Genomic DNA, 21,637 nt, shown 5'->3' on the forward strand with positions numbered 1-21,637 from the left:
TGGTATCCAGGTGCCCAATGCTTTCAAGTTTAAAATAATACCTTGTAAAATCTGTTATTCATTTCAGAGGTTTATGGACTACATCATACAAACTGTCCCCCACTCATTTAAAATAAATTCTAAAAACAAAATTTCAATCATTTACTTTGCAGAATTTCAAGATTGATCTAATTCTGTTCATGACATGTACACACCTCCAATTTTCAGCATAAAATGTTGGAACATTAACACTCTGTTAATCATCCTTTTCCAACGGATTAAAATTATGTGGCACTGTGCTAAATGTCAGCTGCTCTTTGGAATGCTAAGTCTAAAAATACAGTCTAAGGGTCATTATTTGCCCAGGGTTTAAAATATAACTCGTAAACAATAAGGTGTCATAATTCTTGGCAACCGTTGATCAACAATAAAATACTTCCCTCTCTGTATCATGACACACTGTGTGTGGAAGGAATCAAGTTTGCGTCCCATCATTTAATTAAAAAGTGGGTTAATCATATGCCTTTTTTTGGTAATTTTAGTAAGGTTTAGAATTTGATTCTATCTAAATTAATTTAATAACTATATCTTTTAATGAAAAAATAATTTCTTACTATTGGATTGTGTTTTGACCTAGTTATGGAGCTATGTATAATTCTCATCTAGATGTAATTTATGAGTGATTATACATCCATAATCTACATGTAGTAGATCCTTTGGGGATTAGTGACCACAATGTGATTAAATTTAAGATTAACTGGCAAAATACATGCATAACAGCCAGTTCATAAACACATGATTGTAATAAATGTTTAGTTCAAATATTGTGAGATGAATTAAAGTAAATAAACTGGAAGTAGCAACGAAATTACCTCAAAGCAGATATTGGAGCAGTTGTAGAAAAACATCTTTTCATTGCATTTCATATGCCTCCCAAATTTCCAAAATGTCTTTTGTTTTTGAATCATTCATAAAAAGAATATTTTAGAGAAATTGTTTATTAAGAAATGATTAGCAGGTCTTCCAAGCCAGTTTATTGCCAGTCAAAGATTACAGAATTACAAGGCTTTTAGAGGTGGATAGAGAGAATTGGAGGATATGTTATTACGGCAGGTAACTCTAGCCTAATGCTACTTTATGTCAAACCACATCTCCAATGGAAAACATCCTCACAGGCATTTTAAAAGTAAATATTAGCAATAAATCTACTTCTTCTTGAACGTTTATCTTGTATGTTTAATCTAATGTCAAGCAGTAAGTCTTCAACTTAAGATCCAAAAAAAGTGACCATAATATTTTGCCTCCTTCAATCATTTTCGAAATGCGTCAAATAACGCACAAATTGTTCCCACTCTGCTAAATCAAACTCTCAGTTATGTATCATGATCCGTGCCAACACGTTGTGTTGCTCTCTTCTTTCCCACAAATTCCTTGCTAATCAATGTCCTCCACCCTGGGTGGGTCCTACATAGTTTCTCTTGCTGGTATATCGAAAGGTGGTTTTGATTGAGCTGCATGTTATTTGTGAGAATTCTTGAACTCTGATGAATCATCACCCACAGCTTGCAGATACATTTCAACAGTTCCTAACAGCAGCAATTAGGCTTATGTATGAGTCATGTTGGGTTAATGGGTTGGCCTGCATGACTTTGATAGCAGTACTAGCTAGCTCCATAGCATGTATTGGTCAGTATAAGTCAAAAGGGGTCAACAGGCCATGTATATTCTTTACTACAAATCATGTGTACTACAGATGAATACTACAGTCATCTGTCCTAATAAACGGAAACATCTGTGAATTAGTAATGAAGAGAATGATTGAATCAGATGCCTATACCTTCATCATTGAATAGTACTACCAGTACAATTAATCATTTAATATTTACATTCACCTTTTAGGCAGGAAAAGCAAATGGTTTTTTAGGTAGAAATGAAAATCTCATACAAAGTTAGACAAACGGCCATCTGATTATTCCTCGTCTACTCCTCCTTCAATCCCAACACCAACCCACAGCCCCATCGCACCTTGCCCTGCAACTGTTGAAGGTCTAACATCTGCCTATTTACCTCCTCCCTCCTAATATCCAAGGACCCAAACATATTTTCCAGGTGAAGTGCAAGTGAAGAACAAAAGTGCTTTACCTGTGCTTCCCACAATCTGCTGCATTTGCTGCTGACAATGTAGCCTCTTGTACATTGGGGAAATGAAGCATAAACTGGGTGACTGCTTCACAGAACATTTACATTCTTCCTGCAAAAAAGACCCTGAGCTTCCAGTTGCCTGCCACTTTAACGCACCACCCTGTTCCCTGGCCAACATCTCTGTCTCAGGCTTGCTCAGCGTAAGCTGGAAGAGCACCATCTCATTTTCTGCTTGGGGACTCTGCAGCCCTCCGGACTCAATATTGAGTTCAAGAATTTTAGTGCCTGAACTCTCCCATGTCCTAGCCCCTTATCCCACACACCAAGCCCTGTTATCACACAGTCTGCCATTACACACTACATATTATTGGCCACTAACACTCTCCATTAAAAGCTAATCACTCTCCTAGCCAGATTGTTATTTTTCTGATGAAGAGTCTAGGCCCAAAACATCAATTTTGTGCTCCTAAGATGCTGCTTGGCCTGCTGTGTTCATCCAGCTCCACACTTTGTTATCTCAGATACTCCAGCATCTGCAGTTCCCATTGTCTCTTGTTATCCACTCCGTTGTCTGAGTAAATGTTCTTCTCTCTCTCTTTGGGCTCTACCCTCACCCTATCTTCTGCACGTAAACTGAAATTTTCTGAGCTTCCATCAATTCTGAGGAAGGGTCACTGGACCCAAAACATTAACTCTCATTTATCTTCACAGCTGCTGCCAGACCTTCTGAGCTTTTCCAACAGCTTCTATCTTTGCCACCTGATCACCTTGTCACACCATATATAATTGACACGAATAAAAGCAAAATAATAAACAAGTAAGATAGCACACTAATGACATGCATACTTGAAATTCAGGTCTACCAACAGTGGAAATAAAATTGACTTCATAATTCACATTTCTACATAATATCTCTTTCATGCAAATACTATACATATAGAAACAACAATCTGCATTTTTGCAGTAGCTTGAAAATAATTGAATGTCCCAAGGTTTTTCACTGGTGATTCATCAAACAAAGTTTGATGTCAAAATAAAAAGGCTTATAACCAATGGAGGATCAGAGATATAAACAGAAGGAGTAAAAAGATAAAGGGGCAGAAAACTTCAGGGAAGAAATTCCAGAGCTTTGAACCTGCTCTACATTGGAGAAATCAACACAGACTGGTTGATCACTTTGCAGAACACCTCCGGTCTGTGCTCAAGCATGACCCTGACCTTCCCGTAACTGGTCATTTCAACACAGCATCCTGCTCACATGTCCACGTGTCTGTCCTTGGCATGCTGCATCAAGTCAGGACTTATACACTTAATGATAAGGTCCTGGGAACAAAGAGACCTTGGAATGTAGGATCATTGTTCCTTGAAAGTGGAGTCACAGATAGATAGGAGAGCAAAGAAGGCATTTGGTATGCTTGCCTTTATTGGACAGTGAAGTCAGTATAGGTGTTGGGAGGTCATGTTGCAGCTTACAGGTCACGCCACTGTTGGAATACTGCATTCAGTTTTGGCCTCCCTGCTTTAGGAAAGATGTAGTTAAACTTGAAAGGGTTCAGAAAAGATTTACAAGGATTTTGCCAGGGTTGGAGTGCATTGGCAATAGGGAGAGGCTGAATAGGGTGGTGCTATTTTCCCTGGTGCATAGGAGGCTGAAAGGTGACCTTATTGAGGTTGAAAAAAAAATGAGGGCACAGATAGGGAAATTAGACAAGCTCTTTACCCTGGGTGGAGAAGTAAAAAACTAGAGGGCATAGGTTTAGAGTGAGACAGGAAAGATTTAAAAAGGACAACTTTTTCCTGCAGAGGGTGATGCGTAAAGGGAATAAGCTGCCAGAGGAAGTGCTGGAGGCTGGTACAATTAAAACAGTTAAAAGGCAACTGTATGGTATGTGAATAGAAAGGGGTCAGAACGATATGGCCAAATGTTGGCAAATTGGACTAGATTCATCCAGGATAACTGTCAGCCAGGACAAGTTGGACCAAAGAGTCTGTTTCCATGCTGTACATCTCCATGTCTCTACGCTGCAGTATTCCAGTGAACAACAGCGCAAACCGGAGGAACAACATCTCATCTTCAGGCAAGGAATTTTACAGCCTTCTGGAGTTAATATGGAATTCAACACCTTCAAGTTGTGAACCAACTCCCATGTCTTCCCTTCCTTTTAGCTTTACTGGTTGCAGTCTCAGTCACCATGTCCTGTCTCCCCACCTTCACCCCAGTGGAATTGTCTTCTCTTTCAAGTCTGGCAATTAGACACACCATTGTTCTGCCATTCTCACATTCCAACCACTTAATCTGAACTATCATAATCTTTTCTCCACCAGCACTCTCCACCCATCGCTGTCACCTCCCAACTATAGCAGAAATGCTGTCCCCTCCATACTTCACTTCAGCATCTCATGAAGAGTCAACTGGACTCAAAATGTTAGCTTACTCTCTCTCAATCGATGCTGTCTGACCTGCTGTGATCTCCAGTTTTTGTTGTTTTCAGTTCAGATTCCAGTATCTGCAGTAATATGCTCGTACATAATTAAAGATCTCCTTTACAGAAGAATGAAGAACTTGCATGGCTAGCTGCAACATTCCAAAAAACTTTATAGCTAAAAAAGTGCTTCCTGTGAAGTATAGACACTGTTGTAATATTGGAAACATTGCAGCCAATCTGAATGTGGCAAGTTCCCAACAACAGCACTGTGATAATGACTGAATTTTTTTAGAAATAGCAGGAACTGCAGATGCTGAAGAATCTGCGAGAACAAAGTGTAGAGCTGGATGAACACAGCAGGCCAAGCAGCATCAAAGGAGCAGGAAGGCTGACGTTTCAGGCCATGACTGAAGAAGGTCTTCTTGCTCCTCAGATGGATTTATTTTATATTGGTCGACAAATAAATGCTTGTCTGTGTCCAGGAGCTATCTCCCACGCTCTTCATCAAGATATTTTACTTCAATCTGCAAGGGTAGATGGGCCTTCATTTAAAGTCTCATCCACTGCATGGCACCCCTGACAGTGTAGCCCTCTCCCTGTACTGTGCTGGAGCATAATCTAACAATACTTCACATGATGAAGGGTCTAGGCCCGAAACGTCAGCTTTTGTGCTCCTGAGACGCTGCTTGGCCTGCTGTGTTCATCCAGCTCCACATTTTGTTATCTTGGATTCTCCAGCATCTGCAGTTCCCATTATCACTAATACTCCACATCCTGTCTCACATCGAAGAGGAGCAACTCAAATTGCAGGAACTCATTCCTGTGTAGTAAATTGTTTAAAGATTAACATTATAAAAAGGTTTTTCTTAGCTTTCCTTTCTATCTCTACTATCTTGCTCTTAATCTAATCTTTCTAACATTCTATTTATTTCTCTTTCTGCATCGATTTTAATTCACCTCGTTTTCCTTCTATTTTGTGTTCTTTCATTCTCTGTCCAGAGGTCTTTTAACTGACTTCGCATTTATAGCGTTTTAAGGTACAAAATACTTTTAAAGCTGAAGGAGTGAAAAAGTCTGTTAAGCAGGGCGTGCCTCACCATGTCTCACTGGAGCAAATTCCAGGTCAATTATCTGGGACCATTTGATGACAAAGGTATATTCAATGTAACAGATATAGTTTCGATGTGCCACGAAAAGACAATGACGAAGAGTCGTCTCGACTCGAAACTTTAGCTTGTTCTCTCTCCATGGATGCTGCCTGACCCGCTGAGATTTCCAGCACCATTCGTTTTCAGCCATGAAGATACAAACTCGTTAGATTAGTGCGTAAAATAAAATTTTAAATGAGATAACGATTTTTTGGGGGGTTCGCATAAATTACACCCTAATTTCAGTTGAAAGTTCAACACAATGTTGCATTGTTTTGGCAAAAATAATATAGAACGTAAAACACCAAGAGAAGGAAAACGTGGCGGGGGTTGTAGTGCCTTTAATTGGAGCACGGCTACAGTTTGTGTGACAGTCCATTCAAGGTGCATTTCCAGCGCCCAGCCTCCTTTCATTCATTCAATCCTGAGCTTCCAGCCAGAAATATCCCACAACAAAAGCCCGGTGACGGCCGTGTGAGTGACGGCACGATAGGCCAATAAGAACACGCAGTCCTCGCTCCCACCCCTCCCCCTCGGTGCGCGTCACTGACCAATGGAAGCTGGGATGGTGGGTGAAGGGGCGTTGGGGGCGGGACGGAGCCGCGGAAGAGAGGGACGTGATTGGCCGTCGGGGGAAGGGGCGGGGACATCCCCTGTTGTTATGGCTGTGAGCTGGCGGCGTCTCCACGTCCAACCAACATGGCTTCGGCGGTCGGTAGCACCACCACCGGCTCCACTCTCCTGTTGCCCCTCAGCGAGGCGATCAATCTCTCCATCGATCAGGTACCGTGCGTGGCTTGGTTCTTTTTACGTCCGCCTTGTTTTCTCCGCCGCCATGTTAAAGTTTGAATTTGCAATCGGAGTCTCAGTCTCCTTCCCGCCTCTTTCCCCCCCACCCCCCGGGGCCCCTGGGGAGGGCAATGATCCCCCTTCCCCCCCCCCCCCCCCCAGGTCCTGGAATATTTATACAGCAACCACTATTTCCCCCCTCACCCCTTCCTCCGGCTGGATTGTGGAGTATCAAATACTTCACTGGATACAGGTCTCTGCTCTAGTTTCCCTCCCCAGATCAGGGTCAGTTGGTGTTTTTTTTCCTTCCCACACCCCCCCCCCCCCCCCACCACCGTCCCAACCCCACAATAACTGGTGGGTGGGGATGTGATTTGTTTTTATTAAAATTTGAGACTCACGGCTGCCGCCTCTGTCCAGCTCTCTTCCTAACCAGCTTTTTGCCTTCTTTTTATTTTGAAAGGGTAAAAAAAAGTATCCTCTGGGCTTTTTTTAAGCTCTTATTTACTAAATTCGATGTGATTTCCTCTGTCTCTTCTGTCTCTTTCCCCTCCTTCGCCCCCCCCCCCCCACCGGCCAAACACTCCGCTCCGGGTCACTTAGCGTCCGTTTCCATATGTAGCACTGTTTCCAAGTCTGTGTCTCGATTAAAGGGGACGAGTTGCATCCATCTGCCTGTCAGAACGTTAGGAATCGCGACCCCCCACCCCAAGTTGCTGAGTACTCGGTCCTTGTTGCTGTTGTGCTACAGACCCACAGGCTGCTCTGTACGTTTTTTTGTGTGTGTAAATGTGCTGCCTCCTCGCCTTTAGGGGGAAAAAGTTTTTTTTTCCTCCTGCGGCAGTATCTGAGCATCTGTTCTGTCGGTGATGTACAATAGTGCACAGGCGAAGTTTTAGCACTGGCTGTAAACTTGATTCTGAGGAACAAATACGACGTACAGAAATGTTCCCGATTGTCGAACTTATTTGCGAACCAGTTGATTTAGGTTGGACGAATGTCATTGCCCCGATATCTTGTGATTAATAGGATGATGATGAATGTTAACCTGCATGATAGACTGTGTTTGACGGTCCATTTCGAAGTACAAGGCGTAACCCACGCCCAGCCCCTAATTTGTATGAACTTGGAGTGAGACGCGTCTGTGATCGACTCAAACGTGCGTACGAACTGAAAAACTAAGATACGTTTAGTATGGTAAAGAGGGTTTGTACATTTCCAGGGCGGCCTGGATATTTGTGATGTGAATGTTCAGGGAATCGAACTTTCTGTTGCCTGCATTCTCCACCTAGTATCGGCATCATATATTCCAAAGGCATGTGTGGCTTAATTTTCCACAACATGAACTGTTACACCAGTTTAAAAAAAACCTACAGAGTTGATACAGTTAGGGAAGTGACTATGTATTAGAGAATGACTGACAGTTGATACGCTATTGAGATGGAATCAAATATACTACTGGTAAAAAGAAGTCTTTGTAACCCGGGAGCCACAAGTGCATCTCTGGTTTTAAACGAGATAGTTTGTTTTAAAACTAAATTATTACCACCAGAGTAAAAACATTGATGAAATGGTGGACTAACATGGCAATTTTTTTTTGCCAATGTTTGTTTGGTATAGTGTACTGATTAAAACACCTTTTTTGTATTTCATTCATGGGATGTGGATGTTGCTTGCAAAGCCAGCATTTATTATTCCTGCTTCACTCGACATGATGGTACATGGTTCCAGGATTATGAACCACTGACAGTGAAACAAAGGAGAAGTATTTCCAAATCTGATTGTATTTCTTGAGTGTGAACTCTGATATGATGATGTTCCTATGACTGTGTTGCTTTGATTGTTATAGATAGTAGAGATTTTGCTTGGTAAATATTGTCAGCTTGTGGAGTTGCCCAGTAATCTTGATGGGGAAGTGAGTGAATATATAGCAGCCAATTTGTGTATGACATCTGTAAACAGCTTAAGACTCTTTCTTCTTTTCATTTTGCAGAAGCATTATGAAGCTAAAAGTAGTCACGTAGCTGACATGAGGATAGATACTGAAATCTTCTACAAAGACGTAGGTTTAAAGGAGCAACTTGAGAGGAAAGAAAGGTAGAGGTTGAAAGAGTTATGTAGGAAGTTCCAGAGATTGGCATGTAGCCAGCTCAAAGCCCTGCTGCAAGATATGGAGAGAAAATTAGGGATGCTCAAGAGGCCAGACTTAGATGAGTGTGGATGTGAGGGTTGTGGGGCTGGAGGAGTTTGCAGAGATGGGAAGAGCTTGGAGAATTGAGGGACTCTGAAAGAAGGATAAGAATTTTAAAATTGGGTTTCTGATCTAACAGCAAAGTAGTATAGCACAAACAGGAATGATAGGTAAATGGGATTTGATACATGTAGGGAGATGGGAAGCTGTCCTGGATGAGCTCAAATTTATAAACAGTGCAATATTATAGATGATCTCAGATATTGGAATAGTCAAGTCTTGAGATAATAAAGGCAGGAATGAAGGATTTGGAAACAGATGAGCTGAAGTAGGACAAAGGTTGGCCAGTGTCAGAGATGGAAAAAGACAGTCTTGGTTGTTCTGCAGAAATGTGGTTGAAATTTCATCTCTTAACTATTAAATCAACATTGTCAACATCCTGGTTCAGCCTTTGGACAGTTACAGGATATTGGATGGAGTCCCTTTATCTCAGGAACAGTTTATTGGATGTAATAAAGGCTACACCTTTTGGTCTTCCCAAGGCTTTAAGTTGGAAGAAATTTCCATCTGTTCGGTCCTGCATGACATTTAAGTCTGATAATTTACTGTGGTGACACTTGCTCCATCAAAGGACAAAGTTTGATGTTTCTTTCTGTGTTTTTTTTTGTATTTGTGAAAGGCATAATAACAGACTCCTAACTTGTGCCATGGAGATAGTTGAAAGGATTTACTGAGGCAGCTGAATCATGTTGCAGAATATCCAGTCTCTGACCTGCTTTTGTAACCTTGGCATTTGTGGCTGGTCCAACTAAGTTCCTGGTTAGTGGCACCAGGATTTTGGTGGGGATTTTCCAATGGTCATATCATTGAATGTAATGGCAAGGTGGTTAAACTTTCTGGTATTAATTAATTGTCACTTATCAGTCCAAACCTGTTTATTCAATTTTCATTTGCTTCATTATCTGAAACAGTAATCAGAAAAACATTCTTATTTCTGCCCATAAGATGGAGAGAAAGGAACAGCTGATTTTGGATTGGAGTCACCACTGAGTTCTTTGGTTGTTTGTGGTGTTGAGACAAACATGACAGCCAAATAGTGCAACAAGTCCAGTAAATAATGGTTGAAATAAATAACCAGTTAATCTTGTTTTGGAAATATCATTCAACAAATAACTAATGGCCAGAACACACTGACTTCCTCTGTACTTTTTGAATGTTGCCATAAATTTCTATGCCCAGCTGAATGGGTAGACAATCTTTGTTTTCAGCACATCAGTTTGAGAGGTAAAATATGCAATGAAAGCTTAAGTGTAAGGAAAAGGAAAAAGAACAGCAATGCAGTTGCTATTACTTATCATGGAGGAAATGTTAAGCTAAATGTGATATCTTCAGAAAATGGACAAGAAGGAGAAAATTACGATAGGACTTGGTAATTATCTGTGATAGGTAATCTTAACCCAAGTGACTTGGATTGCACTCTGAAAAACTATTTTCTACTTTCACCATTCTTTCTAAATTTTATTTTATAATTAATTTGAGCAAAGAGATAGACAAGTAATTTTTAATTATACTGTAACTTGCATGATATTACGCTCTCTTTGGTTCAATTTTTGATGTGTTTATATTCTGTTCTTGTAAACATGTATTAATTTAAAAAGATTTTTTTATAAATAATGGTTTTGGGCAAAAGTTAGTTTATCTTTGACCATGTTGACTGTCTATTGATTCACTACATATAGTGCAAATGGCTATCAAAGCAGTTTTAGTTGAATGCAGAAGCCAATATACTCTGAATGTTGGAAATACTCCAGTCGGGCATCATCTGCTGAGTGAAACAGGATACAATTCAAATTTTCTAAACTTGAGTAAGAATTGAAAGAAATTGGACATGTAATTTGTTTTAAGCAAATAGAGGTTAAGAAGGCGTTGGTTGGCTGTCCCTTGGGACAAAACAAAGAATAAGGTCTGTGACAAGATAGAAGGTAGGAGAGATTAAATGACAGAAATATTGATTGTGCAAGATATGAGATGGCAATGAGACAAGTAAAGAAACAAAAGGTGGCTCAAGAGGATATGCAAGTGTGAATACAGCAACTGTAGTCTGAGTTTTCAGAATCACCCGATAATAAACAAGAAAGTTTTACTTCAGATGTGATTACGCTCTCCACTTTGTAAGCCAATCACTGGAATCGCCTTTAGGAAATGAGATGTTTTTGTCTTTCCCTCCCCTTTAGTTTTCTTGAGAAAATGTAGGTCAATTTACATGTTTTACCCACTTTATACTGCTGTTTATTCTGTACAAACAGTTGATCATCTGTCTCACCCCACTTTCATGCCTTTTCCTACATTCCTTGAATGTACGAATGATACATGTGTGTCATGGTCTGGGGTAGAGATTTTTAAAGTTTCATAGTTTTGTTTTCTGTTTATAATTAACTGAATAATCTCTCATCCCCCCTCAGTATCTTCCATCTGCCAAATTTATTGCCTATTCAATTAATCTGTCTTGATCCGTTGTAGCTTCTCCTTGCTATTTATATTCCCATCTAGCTTTGTATCATCAGCAAATTTTAGATACGTTATTCTTGATGCCTTTTTAGTCCAGTTTGAGTCCATTGTGACTTTTAAGTTCACCCTTTCTTCAGAATCCAAAAGATGTATTGGATTCAGTGTTGACTCTTTCTTTCTCTACAAATGCTGCAAGACATTCTGATTTCTTGCAGCATTTAGTTCAACTGCATGGTTCCAGCATTAAACGTAATACACTGTAAATCAGGCAAATAATTGCTACATCTGCAAGTTAGGCTATATTAACTCATGAAGAATGACATCCAGGCCCCTTTTGGACAGCAATACTTCCTGATTCCTCTCCATTTCCATGAAAGATTCTGCTGTGCAGTTTTGTTTTCTACCAAAGTGAATAATTTCACATTTGTTCACCTTATTTCTCACCTGCCATGCTTTTGCCCATATACTTAGTCTATAATTCTTCTTGAGCTTCCTTGCTTCTTTCAGACCTCTGTCATCAACAAATTTAGAAAAGTGAACAGTTGTAAGCCTAGCACTGAATCTTGTCGCAACCAACCAGTAACAGCCTGCCACCCTGAAATTTGGTCTGTTCTGTTCTAGGCTTTACTTTGTCTGGCAGTTCTTAATTCAGCCTAATATTACACAATCCCATGTGATCTAATTTTTAATTACTAGTTACCTGTGTGAGACCTTATCAAAAGACTTCTGAATAGCAAAATTTGCCACACCCACTGGTTTTCTTTTGTGTTGCAAGTAATAAATTGAGAGTCACAACAAGTTTGTCGAACGTCATTTCTCTAACATAAATCTATGTTGACTGCACCATTGTGTCATTATTTTATGTCAAGTTATTAATTTTTTTTTGTTTCTAACACTTTCCCTATTACTGACATCAAGCTAACGGGTTTCCAATTCTCCATTCTCCCTCTGCTTCCCTTTTAAATAAGGAGTTTACATTTGTTACTTTCCAGTCTGGAGGAATCTTTGCCAAATCTGCAGAATTTTGGAAGTATCCACTACCACCTCCAATATTCTGGGATGTTACACTTATTGGCTAGGGGATTTATCACCCTTCCATCCAGTTAATGTTTCAAGTGCTATCTCCTTTTCCTAACATTATTTCTTTCAGTTTCACAAGCCCCTTAGTTACCCAGTGTTTCTGGAAGATTTTCTGCATCCATCTATATTCATGGAGGAATTTCACTGCTATTTCCCTGTTCTGTTTTTAAATACTTTTTTCTGGCTATAATGATGCAACATTTGTCTGGTTAATCTTTCCTTGTCACATTGCTAAAGAAGCTTTTGCAGCCTGCCTTTGCTTCTCGCTAGCTTGCATTCACATCCTCTTTTTTTTCCCTTGATCAATTCCTTGGTAATCCTTTGGATACTAAATTGCTTCTAATCTACAGATATAACACTTTTTTGGCACCTTGTGTTCAATCACAGATATCTTACAAAATCTTATTTTGATTAATCACAGTTGATTCAACTTTCCCGAATGTGTGTTTGCACTTCCGAGGAATCTATACTTCGAGAACATGTAATACTATTTTAAATAGCAGCCATTTTCTGTTGACCAGCAAGTCATCTTGTGCATTTTTCTTGTCCATCAAGAGTAACATGTTGCTTGTACCTTCATTGTTCGCTTCCTTTCATAGAAAATATTCCCTTTATCCCAACTCTCTCCTTCTGGTCCATTGGCCTATCCTCCTTCTGTGTTAAAATATTAACCTAATCTCTAAATCCTTAATTTACATTTGAACCTTTTTTTGAGTGGTGGCTAATTGAAGTATTTTGGAAAGGATATGGCAAGCAAATGCATCAGAACACTGCCACCTGCATATTTTCTTCTAAGCTACACACCATCTTGGCTTGGAAAGTATCATGGATATCTTGCTGTTATTGGGTCGAAATCCAAAATCCCTTCCAAATTGCGATTGTACCTACACCGTATGCATGGTTGACTTCAAGAAGACTACTTTGTGTTCCTGATTGGGGAGGGAAGGGGATGGTGGTGGGGTGGCGGTGGTGTAGTTTATCTAGGTCAGTCGGCTGGATAGTAATGCAGAATGACTCCCAACAACATGCTTGCACCTGCTAAGGTGAATTCTTCCTTTCTCAACCTCTGCCTTCTTCAGCAGCGTTGTGACCCCTGTGTTACACTTGCTATCAGTCATCTCTCTCTAACGAGAGCAGTCCTATGATCCTGTGGAACCATGGTTATTTTACATACATACTTCCCAAAGGCAATTAGAAATTGGCTATAAATAGTGGCCTAGCCAGCAGCACTGACATTTCATGAGAGAAGGCAGTATAGATATAAATAAATAATAGCCAGCTAGATATTGGCGTGATGCATACCTATAGGGATTGAAAGGGGCCAAGACATCCCTAGCTAATTCAAAAACAAGACCTGCTTGAAATTTTATAAACGAGGACAGGACCATTACAATATGTACAAAACAAGGGCTCGTTTTTCACTTTCGAGAAGTGATAGGTTTTCACTCTGAAAAGCAATTTAAAGCAACAAAGGGGACCTGATGCATGCAGGGTGGAAAATTGGACAAAAAATAGTCAGTAAAGAAAGTGGAGAACAATCTTGAAACATGTGGAGGCATGATCATTGCGTAATGTGCAAAGCATAAAAATTGATTAGTTTTACAAAGAACATGATTGCTGTGGAATGCATTGATTAGACACTTGTCTAATTTCACTTGTGATTTCATGTAGTATAATAGTTTTGGGTAACTTGTCGCCATGATATTAATTAGGATGCATAAGCACCTGACGTGACTTTATCGTGTATAAATATGCAAAGCCAACTATGATCAGGGAGAATACCTCTTCTTTAGCCGTATTCCCTGGGTGCAAACTCAAAAGCTGCCTTGTTTGGACTCTCAACTGCCTCTGACTCTCGCTATTTGAACATGATGTTAAAACGAGTGTTTTTATTTTGGTTATACATCTAATTAAGTCCTCCTTTAAAGCTTCCAGTCAGTGTAACTCCTTAAGATGTTCTTTTCTGTATTAAGTGCCTCACTTTAATGAATTACCTTTTCTGATACGGATTTTGTGACTTTTATTGGTGAGAAAAGACACAATATTTGTTCAACATCTCTCATACCCTATGCTAATTTCTCCTGCGTTTGCCTCCGAGTCAAACATTTAATTCAGCCACTGTGTTTCCATCATACTTGTCAAAACAATTGTCATCTATTTTAATACAGAAATCCTATTAGTCTTCCATTTTTTTCCACTTAAATCATTTTTTCCCATTGGTTTCTCCCATAAATTTCTGAATGCCTGATGAGCGCTTGTCAGAATACTTTTCTCTTACGGCAAGTTAATTGTAGACCAACATATCCCTGGAGGCCAGAAAAAGTGTTTTAAGGACAATGTAATGAAAAATTTCAACATCATCTAGAGATAGAGAGATTCCCTTATTGGATTGCTCTGCTTCTGCCTCAGCAACAAAGGTGCTATCTCTTCAGCCAAAGAAACGTGCTGATTAATTGGGAACATAAATGGATATCCAGTACCAGCTGCATCTCTTCTATATCAGCAGTGCATTCTTCAAACTGTCCTGAGGAGCTGGTGCAGGGGCAGGGATTCATGCTTTTTTTTTTGGATCATCGGTTGGGGGTCATTGGGTGGTGTAGGCAAAACAAGGCAGAGAATGCGGTAAGACTGCTTAACAAATTGCATTTATTACAATGCAAGAGGCCTGACAAGTAAGGCAAATGAGATAACACGGTGTGAGGCAGGATGAACACGGCAGGCCAAACAGCATCATAGGAGCAGGAAAGCTTGACGTTTTGGGTCGGGGCCCTTCTCCAGAAGTGGGGGAGGGGAAGGGGATTCTGAAATAAATAGGGAGACAGGGGAGGCAGATAGAAGATGGATAAAGGAGAAGATAGGGTGAGAGGACACAGACAGGTCAAAGAGGTGGGGTTAGAGCCAGTGAAGGTGAATGTAGGTGGGGAGTTGGGGAAGGATAGGTCAGGCCAGGGAGGATGGACAGGTCGGGGGGGCGGGGGGGGAAGCGGGATGTGGTTAGTGGGTAGGGAATGGGGGTGGGGCTTGAAGTGGGAGGAATGGTTAGGGAGTTGGGGACTTGATGGGCTGGTTTTGGCATGTGGTAGGGGGAGGGGAGATTTTGAAGCTTGTGAAGTCCACATTGATACCCTTGGGCTGCAGGGTTCCTGCATCTTTCAGGTGGCGTCATTGTGGCAATGCAGGAGGCCCAAGATGGACATGTCGTCCGAGGAATGGGGAGTGGTGGGGCGCTGGAATTGAAATGGCTTGCGACTGGGAAGTGTACTTGTTTGTTGCAAACAGTCAGTGTAACTCTTGAAGATGTTCTTTTCTGTATTAAGTACCCTAAGTACCTCACTTTTATGAATTACCTTTTCTGGTACAGATTTTGTGACTTTTATTGGTGAGAAAACACACACTATTTGTTCAACATCTCTCATACCCTATGCTAATTTCTCCTGTATCTGCAGGAGAAATATCACTTTATATAGTATATATTATAAATTATACAGTATATACTGTATCTGCTGTTCCTGTCATGGCCTCCTGTACCTCGGGGAAACCAAACGGAGGCTTGGGGACTGCTTTGTGGAACCCTACACTCTGTTCGCAACAAACAACTACACCTCCCAGTCACGAACCATTTCAATTCCACCCCACCCCCTGCAAAATTCCCAGATGACATGTCCATCCTGGGCCTCTTGCATTACTACAATGACGCCACCCAAAAGATGCAGAACAGCATCTCATTTCGCTTGGGAACCCTGCAGCTCAAGGGTATCAATGTGGACTTCACAAGCTTCAATATCTACCCCCCACCATCACGTGCCAAAACCAGCCCAGCTAGTGCCCAACTCCCTAACCATTCCTCCCACCTCAAGCCCTACCCACTAACCTCATCCCGCCTTTCTCCAGCACCACCCCCCCCCCCCCCCCCCCCCGATCTGTCTGCCCTCCCTGGACTGACCTATTCCAGCTCCCCACGCTCCCCACCCCAACTCCCCACCTACATTCACCTTCACTGGCTCTAACCCTGCCTCTTTGACCTGTCTGTCTCCTCTCACCCTATCTTCTCCTTTTATCCATCTTCTATCCGCCTCTGCTGTCTCCCTATTTATTTCAGAACCCCCTTCCCCTCCCCCATTTCTGAAGAAGGGTCCCTACCCAAAACCTCAAGCTTTCCTGCTCCTCTGATGCTGCTTGGCCTGCTGTGTTCATCCAGCCTCACACTGTTATCTCAGATTCTCTAGCATCGGCAGTTCCTAATATCTAGGTAAGGCAAATGAACTTGGTATGATTGGGAACGTGGGACTGGGATATCATAGCTATTACGGAAACATGACTGAGGGAGGGGCAAGTTTGGCATCTTAATGTCCCAGGATATCTATGCTGTAGGAAGGATAGAAAGCCTGGTTGGGGAGTGGGAAGAGGAGGAGAGTGGCATTTTTCGTTAGGAATAACATTCAGACTGCTTGGGAGAATGTCCAGTCAAGTTATATGGGTGAAACTGAGAAATAGGAAAAGGATGATCTCCTTATTGGGGTTGTACGTTCGCACTCTTTCCCTCTTCACCCCCCCCCCCGCCCCAACAAAATAGCAGAAACTTGAGAAGCAAATTTATAAGGACATCTCTGATATCCGTTAGAATAACAAGGTTGTATTGGTAGGGCATTTTTAACTTCCCAATAGGCTGGGAACTGCCATAATGGAGAGCACTTTGGGGCCAATGACCATAATTCTGTTTAATTTTAATTTTCGTTATGGAAAAGGATAGATCTGATCTAAAGTTAGTTATAAATTGGAGGACAGCCAATTTTGATAGTGTTAGGTAAGAACTTCAAAGCTCATTAGGAGAGGCTATACGCAAGTAAAAGGACAAGTCAGAAAGTGGGAGGCCCTTTAAAAATGTTAGAATGTTCCAGTTAATGTGAAGGGTAGGACTGGTACGTGTAGGGAACGCTGGATGACTAGAGAAATTGAGGCTCTGGCCAAGAAAAGAACATAGAATAGTACACCACAGAACAGGCCCTTCAGCCTGTGATGTTGTGCTGACCTGTCATCCTACTAAGATCAAAGTACCTGCATACCTTACATTTTACTATCCTCCATGTGCCCATCCAAGAGTCGTTTAAAAGTATCTAAATCCACTACCACTGCCGGCAGTGCATTCTACACATCCGCCAGAAAGGAAGCATTTGGCAGATTTGACAGTGGGATTGAGTGAATCCCAAGAGGAGTATAAGGCAGTAGGGGCATGTTCAAGTGGGAAAACACAGGGACATAAAGGGATGTTATCTCACATTAAGGAGAACCCAAAGGCATTCTACAAATACATTTAAAGGAAGAAAGAGTAACTAGGGAGAGAACAGGGCCCCATAAAGATCAACAAGGCATCTGTGTATGGAACCACAGGAGATAGGTGAGCTACTAAATGAGTATTTTAGTCAGTATTTACTGTGGAGAGGGAATGCAAGCTACAGAACTTGAGGAAATAAATAGTGATAGCTTGAAGTCTCCATATTAGAGAAGAGGTGGTGCTGTTGTCTTAAAATGTGTACGGGTGGATAAATCCCCAAGATCTGGTTGTGTATGCCCCAGAACTGTGGGAGGTTAGGGGAGAGATTGCTGTGCCCCTTGTTGAGATTCCTATTAGTAGCCATGGGTGAGCAACTGGAAGAGTGGAGGTTGGTTAATGTGGTACCGTTATTTAAGAAATGTGGTAAGGAAAAGCCAGGGAGTACAGACCGGTGAACCTGATGGTGGTAGTGGGTAAGCTGTTGGAGTTCTAAGGAACAAGATATTCATGCATTTGGAAAGGCAAAGCCTGATTGGGGATAGACAACATTGCTTTGCTTTGTGTGTAGGAAATTATTTCTCACAGACTTGATTTGAGTTTTTTTGAAGAAGTGACCGAGAAGATTGCAGGCCGTGTGGTAGATATTGTCTGTGTGGATTTCAGGGTATTCCAAAGTTCCACATGGCAGATTGGCTAACAAGGTTGGATGATAAGGTGTAGAGCTGCTTGGCCTGCTGTGTTCATCCAGCTCTACACCTTGTTATCTCGGATTCTCCATTCTCTGCAGTTCCTACTATCTCAACAAGGTTAGATCATATGCAGTCTAGGGGGAGCTACTTAATTGCGTACAAAATTGGCTTAAAGACAAGAGACTGGGGATGGTAGCAGAGGGTTGTTTTTGGACTGGAAGCTTGTGACCAGTGGCCTGTGTGCAGCAAGAGTTGGTGCAGGGTCCACTGCTTTTTGTCATTTATATAAATGATTTGGATGTGAACAAAGGAGGTATGGTTATTAAGTATGCAGATGAGACCTAAATTAATGATTTTAGTGGACAATGAAGAAGGTTACTTCAAAGTACCATGGGACCTTTGATTTGTCCAATGGGCCGAATGAGTGGCAGATGGAGTTTAATTTAGATTAAATATGATCCCTTGCATTTTGGTAAGGCAAATCAGGGCAGGACTTGTACACCTCACTCTGCAAAGGCCCCACCAAGTTGTAGAACCAAGAGATCAAGTTGTACAGGTGCAGAGTTCCTCAAAAGTGGAGTTTCATGTAGACAAACTATTGAAGAAGGCATTTGGCACGCTTGCCTTTATTGATCAGAGCATTGAGTATCGGAGTTGGGATATCATTTTGCAGCTGTACAGAACATTGATTAGACCACTTTTGGAGTATTGCATTCAGTTCTGGTCTCCTTGCTGTAGGAAAGATGTTGTGAAACTTGAAAGGATTCAAAAAAGATTTACATGGACATTGCTGGGATTGAGCTTAGGGAGAAGCTGAACAAGTTGAACAGGCCGGGGCTATTTTCCCTGGGTAGGGGAGTCCAAAACTGGAGGATGCAGATTTAATATGAAGGAGAAAGATTTTAGAGACCTGAGGGGCATCCATTTTCATAGAGTGCGGTGCATGTATGGAACAAGCTGCCAGAGGAAATGGTGGCGGTGTGTACAATTGCAACATTTAAAAGGCATCATGTTTTAAAAGTATATGAACAGGAAGCGTTTAGGAGGATAAGTGCCAAATTTTGGCAAATGGGACAAGATCAATTTAGTATGCCTGATCAGCATTGATGAGTTGGACCAAAGGATCTGTTTCCATGCTGTGTAACTCTGATTCTATGACTCTTAAACTGGATTGATTTAAATCATTTGCAGACACCTCCCACCTGAAGCTTAATTCAGTGATCTCTCGTTGATGTCGTAGTCATCTTAAACTGGGAAGAGTGAACACATGCAACACTAACCAAAGTATTAAATAAATGAAGCATATTGAATTTTCTTTTCTAGCACTTCAATCCTCTCCTGAAGTAATGAACAGAAAAAAGAAGTATTCTATTTGATAATGCTGAGATTTTATTTGCGTGAATGCAAAAGGAAAATTTTAACTTTGTTTCATAGTTCGATATGAGTTGGTTCATTTGAGTCAAGAAGTGGAGAACTTGTTATATACATATTCACTCCTCTAGTAAGTGTCATATTGTTTCATCTTGGAATTTCTGCAGATTCCCACATCAAAGTGCCAAGTGTCTGATCCTTGTATGACGTAACCCTAAGTGCATTAATGTTTTTTTTTCCTCATGCCAATCACATTGGTAGTAAAACGTTAGCATCCTTTTTAATTCTCTGTCTGATCTTTTAGATGTTCCTCTGAATTTAAAAGAAAATTCATGATGAGGGCGTTGCTGGCTAGGCAACATTTATTGCCCATCCCTAATTCCCCAGAGGGCAGTTGAGAGTCAACCACATTGCTATAGCTCTGGAATCGCATGTAGACCGAACCAGGTAAGGATGGCAGTTTCCTCCCCTAAAGGAGATTACTACTGAACCAAATGAGTTTTTCCTGACTATCGGCAATGGATTCATGGTCACCATTAAACTCCAAATTTCAGGTTTTTAAAAAAAAATTTAGTGAAATCAGATTCCACCATCTGCCTTGGCAGGATTCAAACACAGGCCCACAGAACATAATCTGTGGCTCTCGATTAACAGTCCCACGATAATACTACTAAGCCATCGCCATCCCAATGTCTGTTGTGTTTTGTGCCAGCTGCATCCACTTATACACAATATGCAGTTAAGCACTCTACTTAAGACAGTGATCAAGTTCATACAAGATATGCTAATTGAGATATAATCTTTATTTGTTTTAATTTGTTTGGCCTTCACCCTACTGTAATGAAGGGAAGAAAGAATGAACTTTGGATTTTCACATTTTTCTAATGGTTTTCTCTGGAGCACGAAGTCACTTTAGGTCACTTCATATCCATAGCAAATGATTCTTGTTACTTGATTTTTAGATTTTGATTGTTTTTATTCCCTTGCCTCTACTGTACTCTGAGTTCCTTAAGCATTTCTGCTTCCTTAAATGTAGTCACGCACATGCTGCATAACCATTTGTTCTCAAGAAGGAGTCATCCATTTTTATACTTGTGGCTGTAAAGTAAATGATAGTTGAATGTTTACCTCCTGTGAGCATAAATAGTGAGACTTTTACCCACCCTTATCACTCAAGCTGCAAATGCAGATAATTTAGTCTATTGCTGATAAGGCCTTTTTCTTTTGCCTTGTGCAAAAATTATCCTGAGCTTTTTTCTTAAATACTTTTTAGCATTGATTTTGTAGCTCCACTCATGTCCACTCTATATCTCTCAAACACACAAATATATACGTGTGCACTATTATAATCCCAGTGTCAAATATTTTAATATTTGATAAGGCAACCTCAGAATGAAACCTGCTTTAATTGCTCAAAAATTTATTTGTTTGCAGTTGGTTACTATGGTGATTAGTTACTGAACATAATCACTTGGGCAGCCAAAGTTCATTTCAAAATAAGTACAGCACTTTGAAGTATTTTATATAGGACTTTGCATTAAATTAAAAATGTCAATATAAATGGGAAAAACATACATATCACTGTTTAAAGGATTGAATTTCTCTTTCAGATACTTAATTACAAAGAGAAATTTATGTTTGCTTTCTTTTAATTTATTGTTCTGATGTTGTGAACGCCCTCTTCACTTCTAAGGACCCGGATTGCTTTTCCATTCTGATTGGCCGAGAAGCTTTGATAAACTTTTTTCAACATGGAGATTTTATGAAGCTAAAACCAAATTGCCCTTCTGCAAGGATGAAATTACTTTCCTTTGAACTTAAGACTTTAGTCTTCTGCCACGAAGAAGGTGAAACCTGATTCTTCTGAACTGAACACAAACCAACTTAGCCTGATCATTTATTTTACTGCGTAAATGTTTCATCAGTTAATACTGGAGTAACAAGCTTTCATGGAAATTGTGTTTTATGGGGTCACTTTTCCAAATTGTGGTTTTAAAAAAAACTGCCTTCACAAAACTGAAATTAAAATCAATTTGCCTTTA

At 40.6% G+C, this 21,637-nt stretch overlaps 1 protein-coding gene across 3 annotated transcripts in view; it reads left to right on the plus strand.

Annotated features, from left to right (window-relative positions):
* The first annotated feature begins 6,352 nt into the window (after positions 1-6,352).
* The window catches only part of mboat2b (membrane bound O-acyltransferase domain containing 2b), a 114,820-nt gene continuing 99,535 nt past the window's right edge, over positions 6,353-21,637 (plus strand). For 2 of the 3 annotated variants that reach the window (XR_007247580.1, XM_048531416.1), the window contains exon 1: positions 6,353-6,478. Coding sequence is in view for 1 of the 3 variants with exons in the window: in XM_048531416.1 (XP_048387373.1) it covers positions 6,395-6,478 (84 nt within the window). In the remaining 2 variants the exon portion in view is untranslated. Of the gene's footprint in view, positions 6,479-7,353; positions 7,644-21,637 lie in introns of those variants that run through there. The other variant, XM_048531418.2, reaches the window with a different exon arrangement.

This window comes from Stegostoma tigrinum, chromosome 4 (genome assembly GCF_030684315.1).
Source record: "Stegostoma tigrinum isolate sSteTig4 chromosome 4, sSteTig4.hap1, whole genome shotgun sequence".
Taxonomy (NCBI): domain Eukaryota; kingdom Metazoa; phylum Chordata; class Chondrichthyes; order Orectolobiformes; family Stegostomatidae; genus Stegostoma; species Stegostoma tigrinum.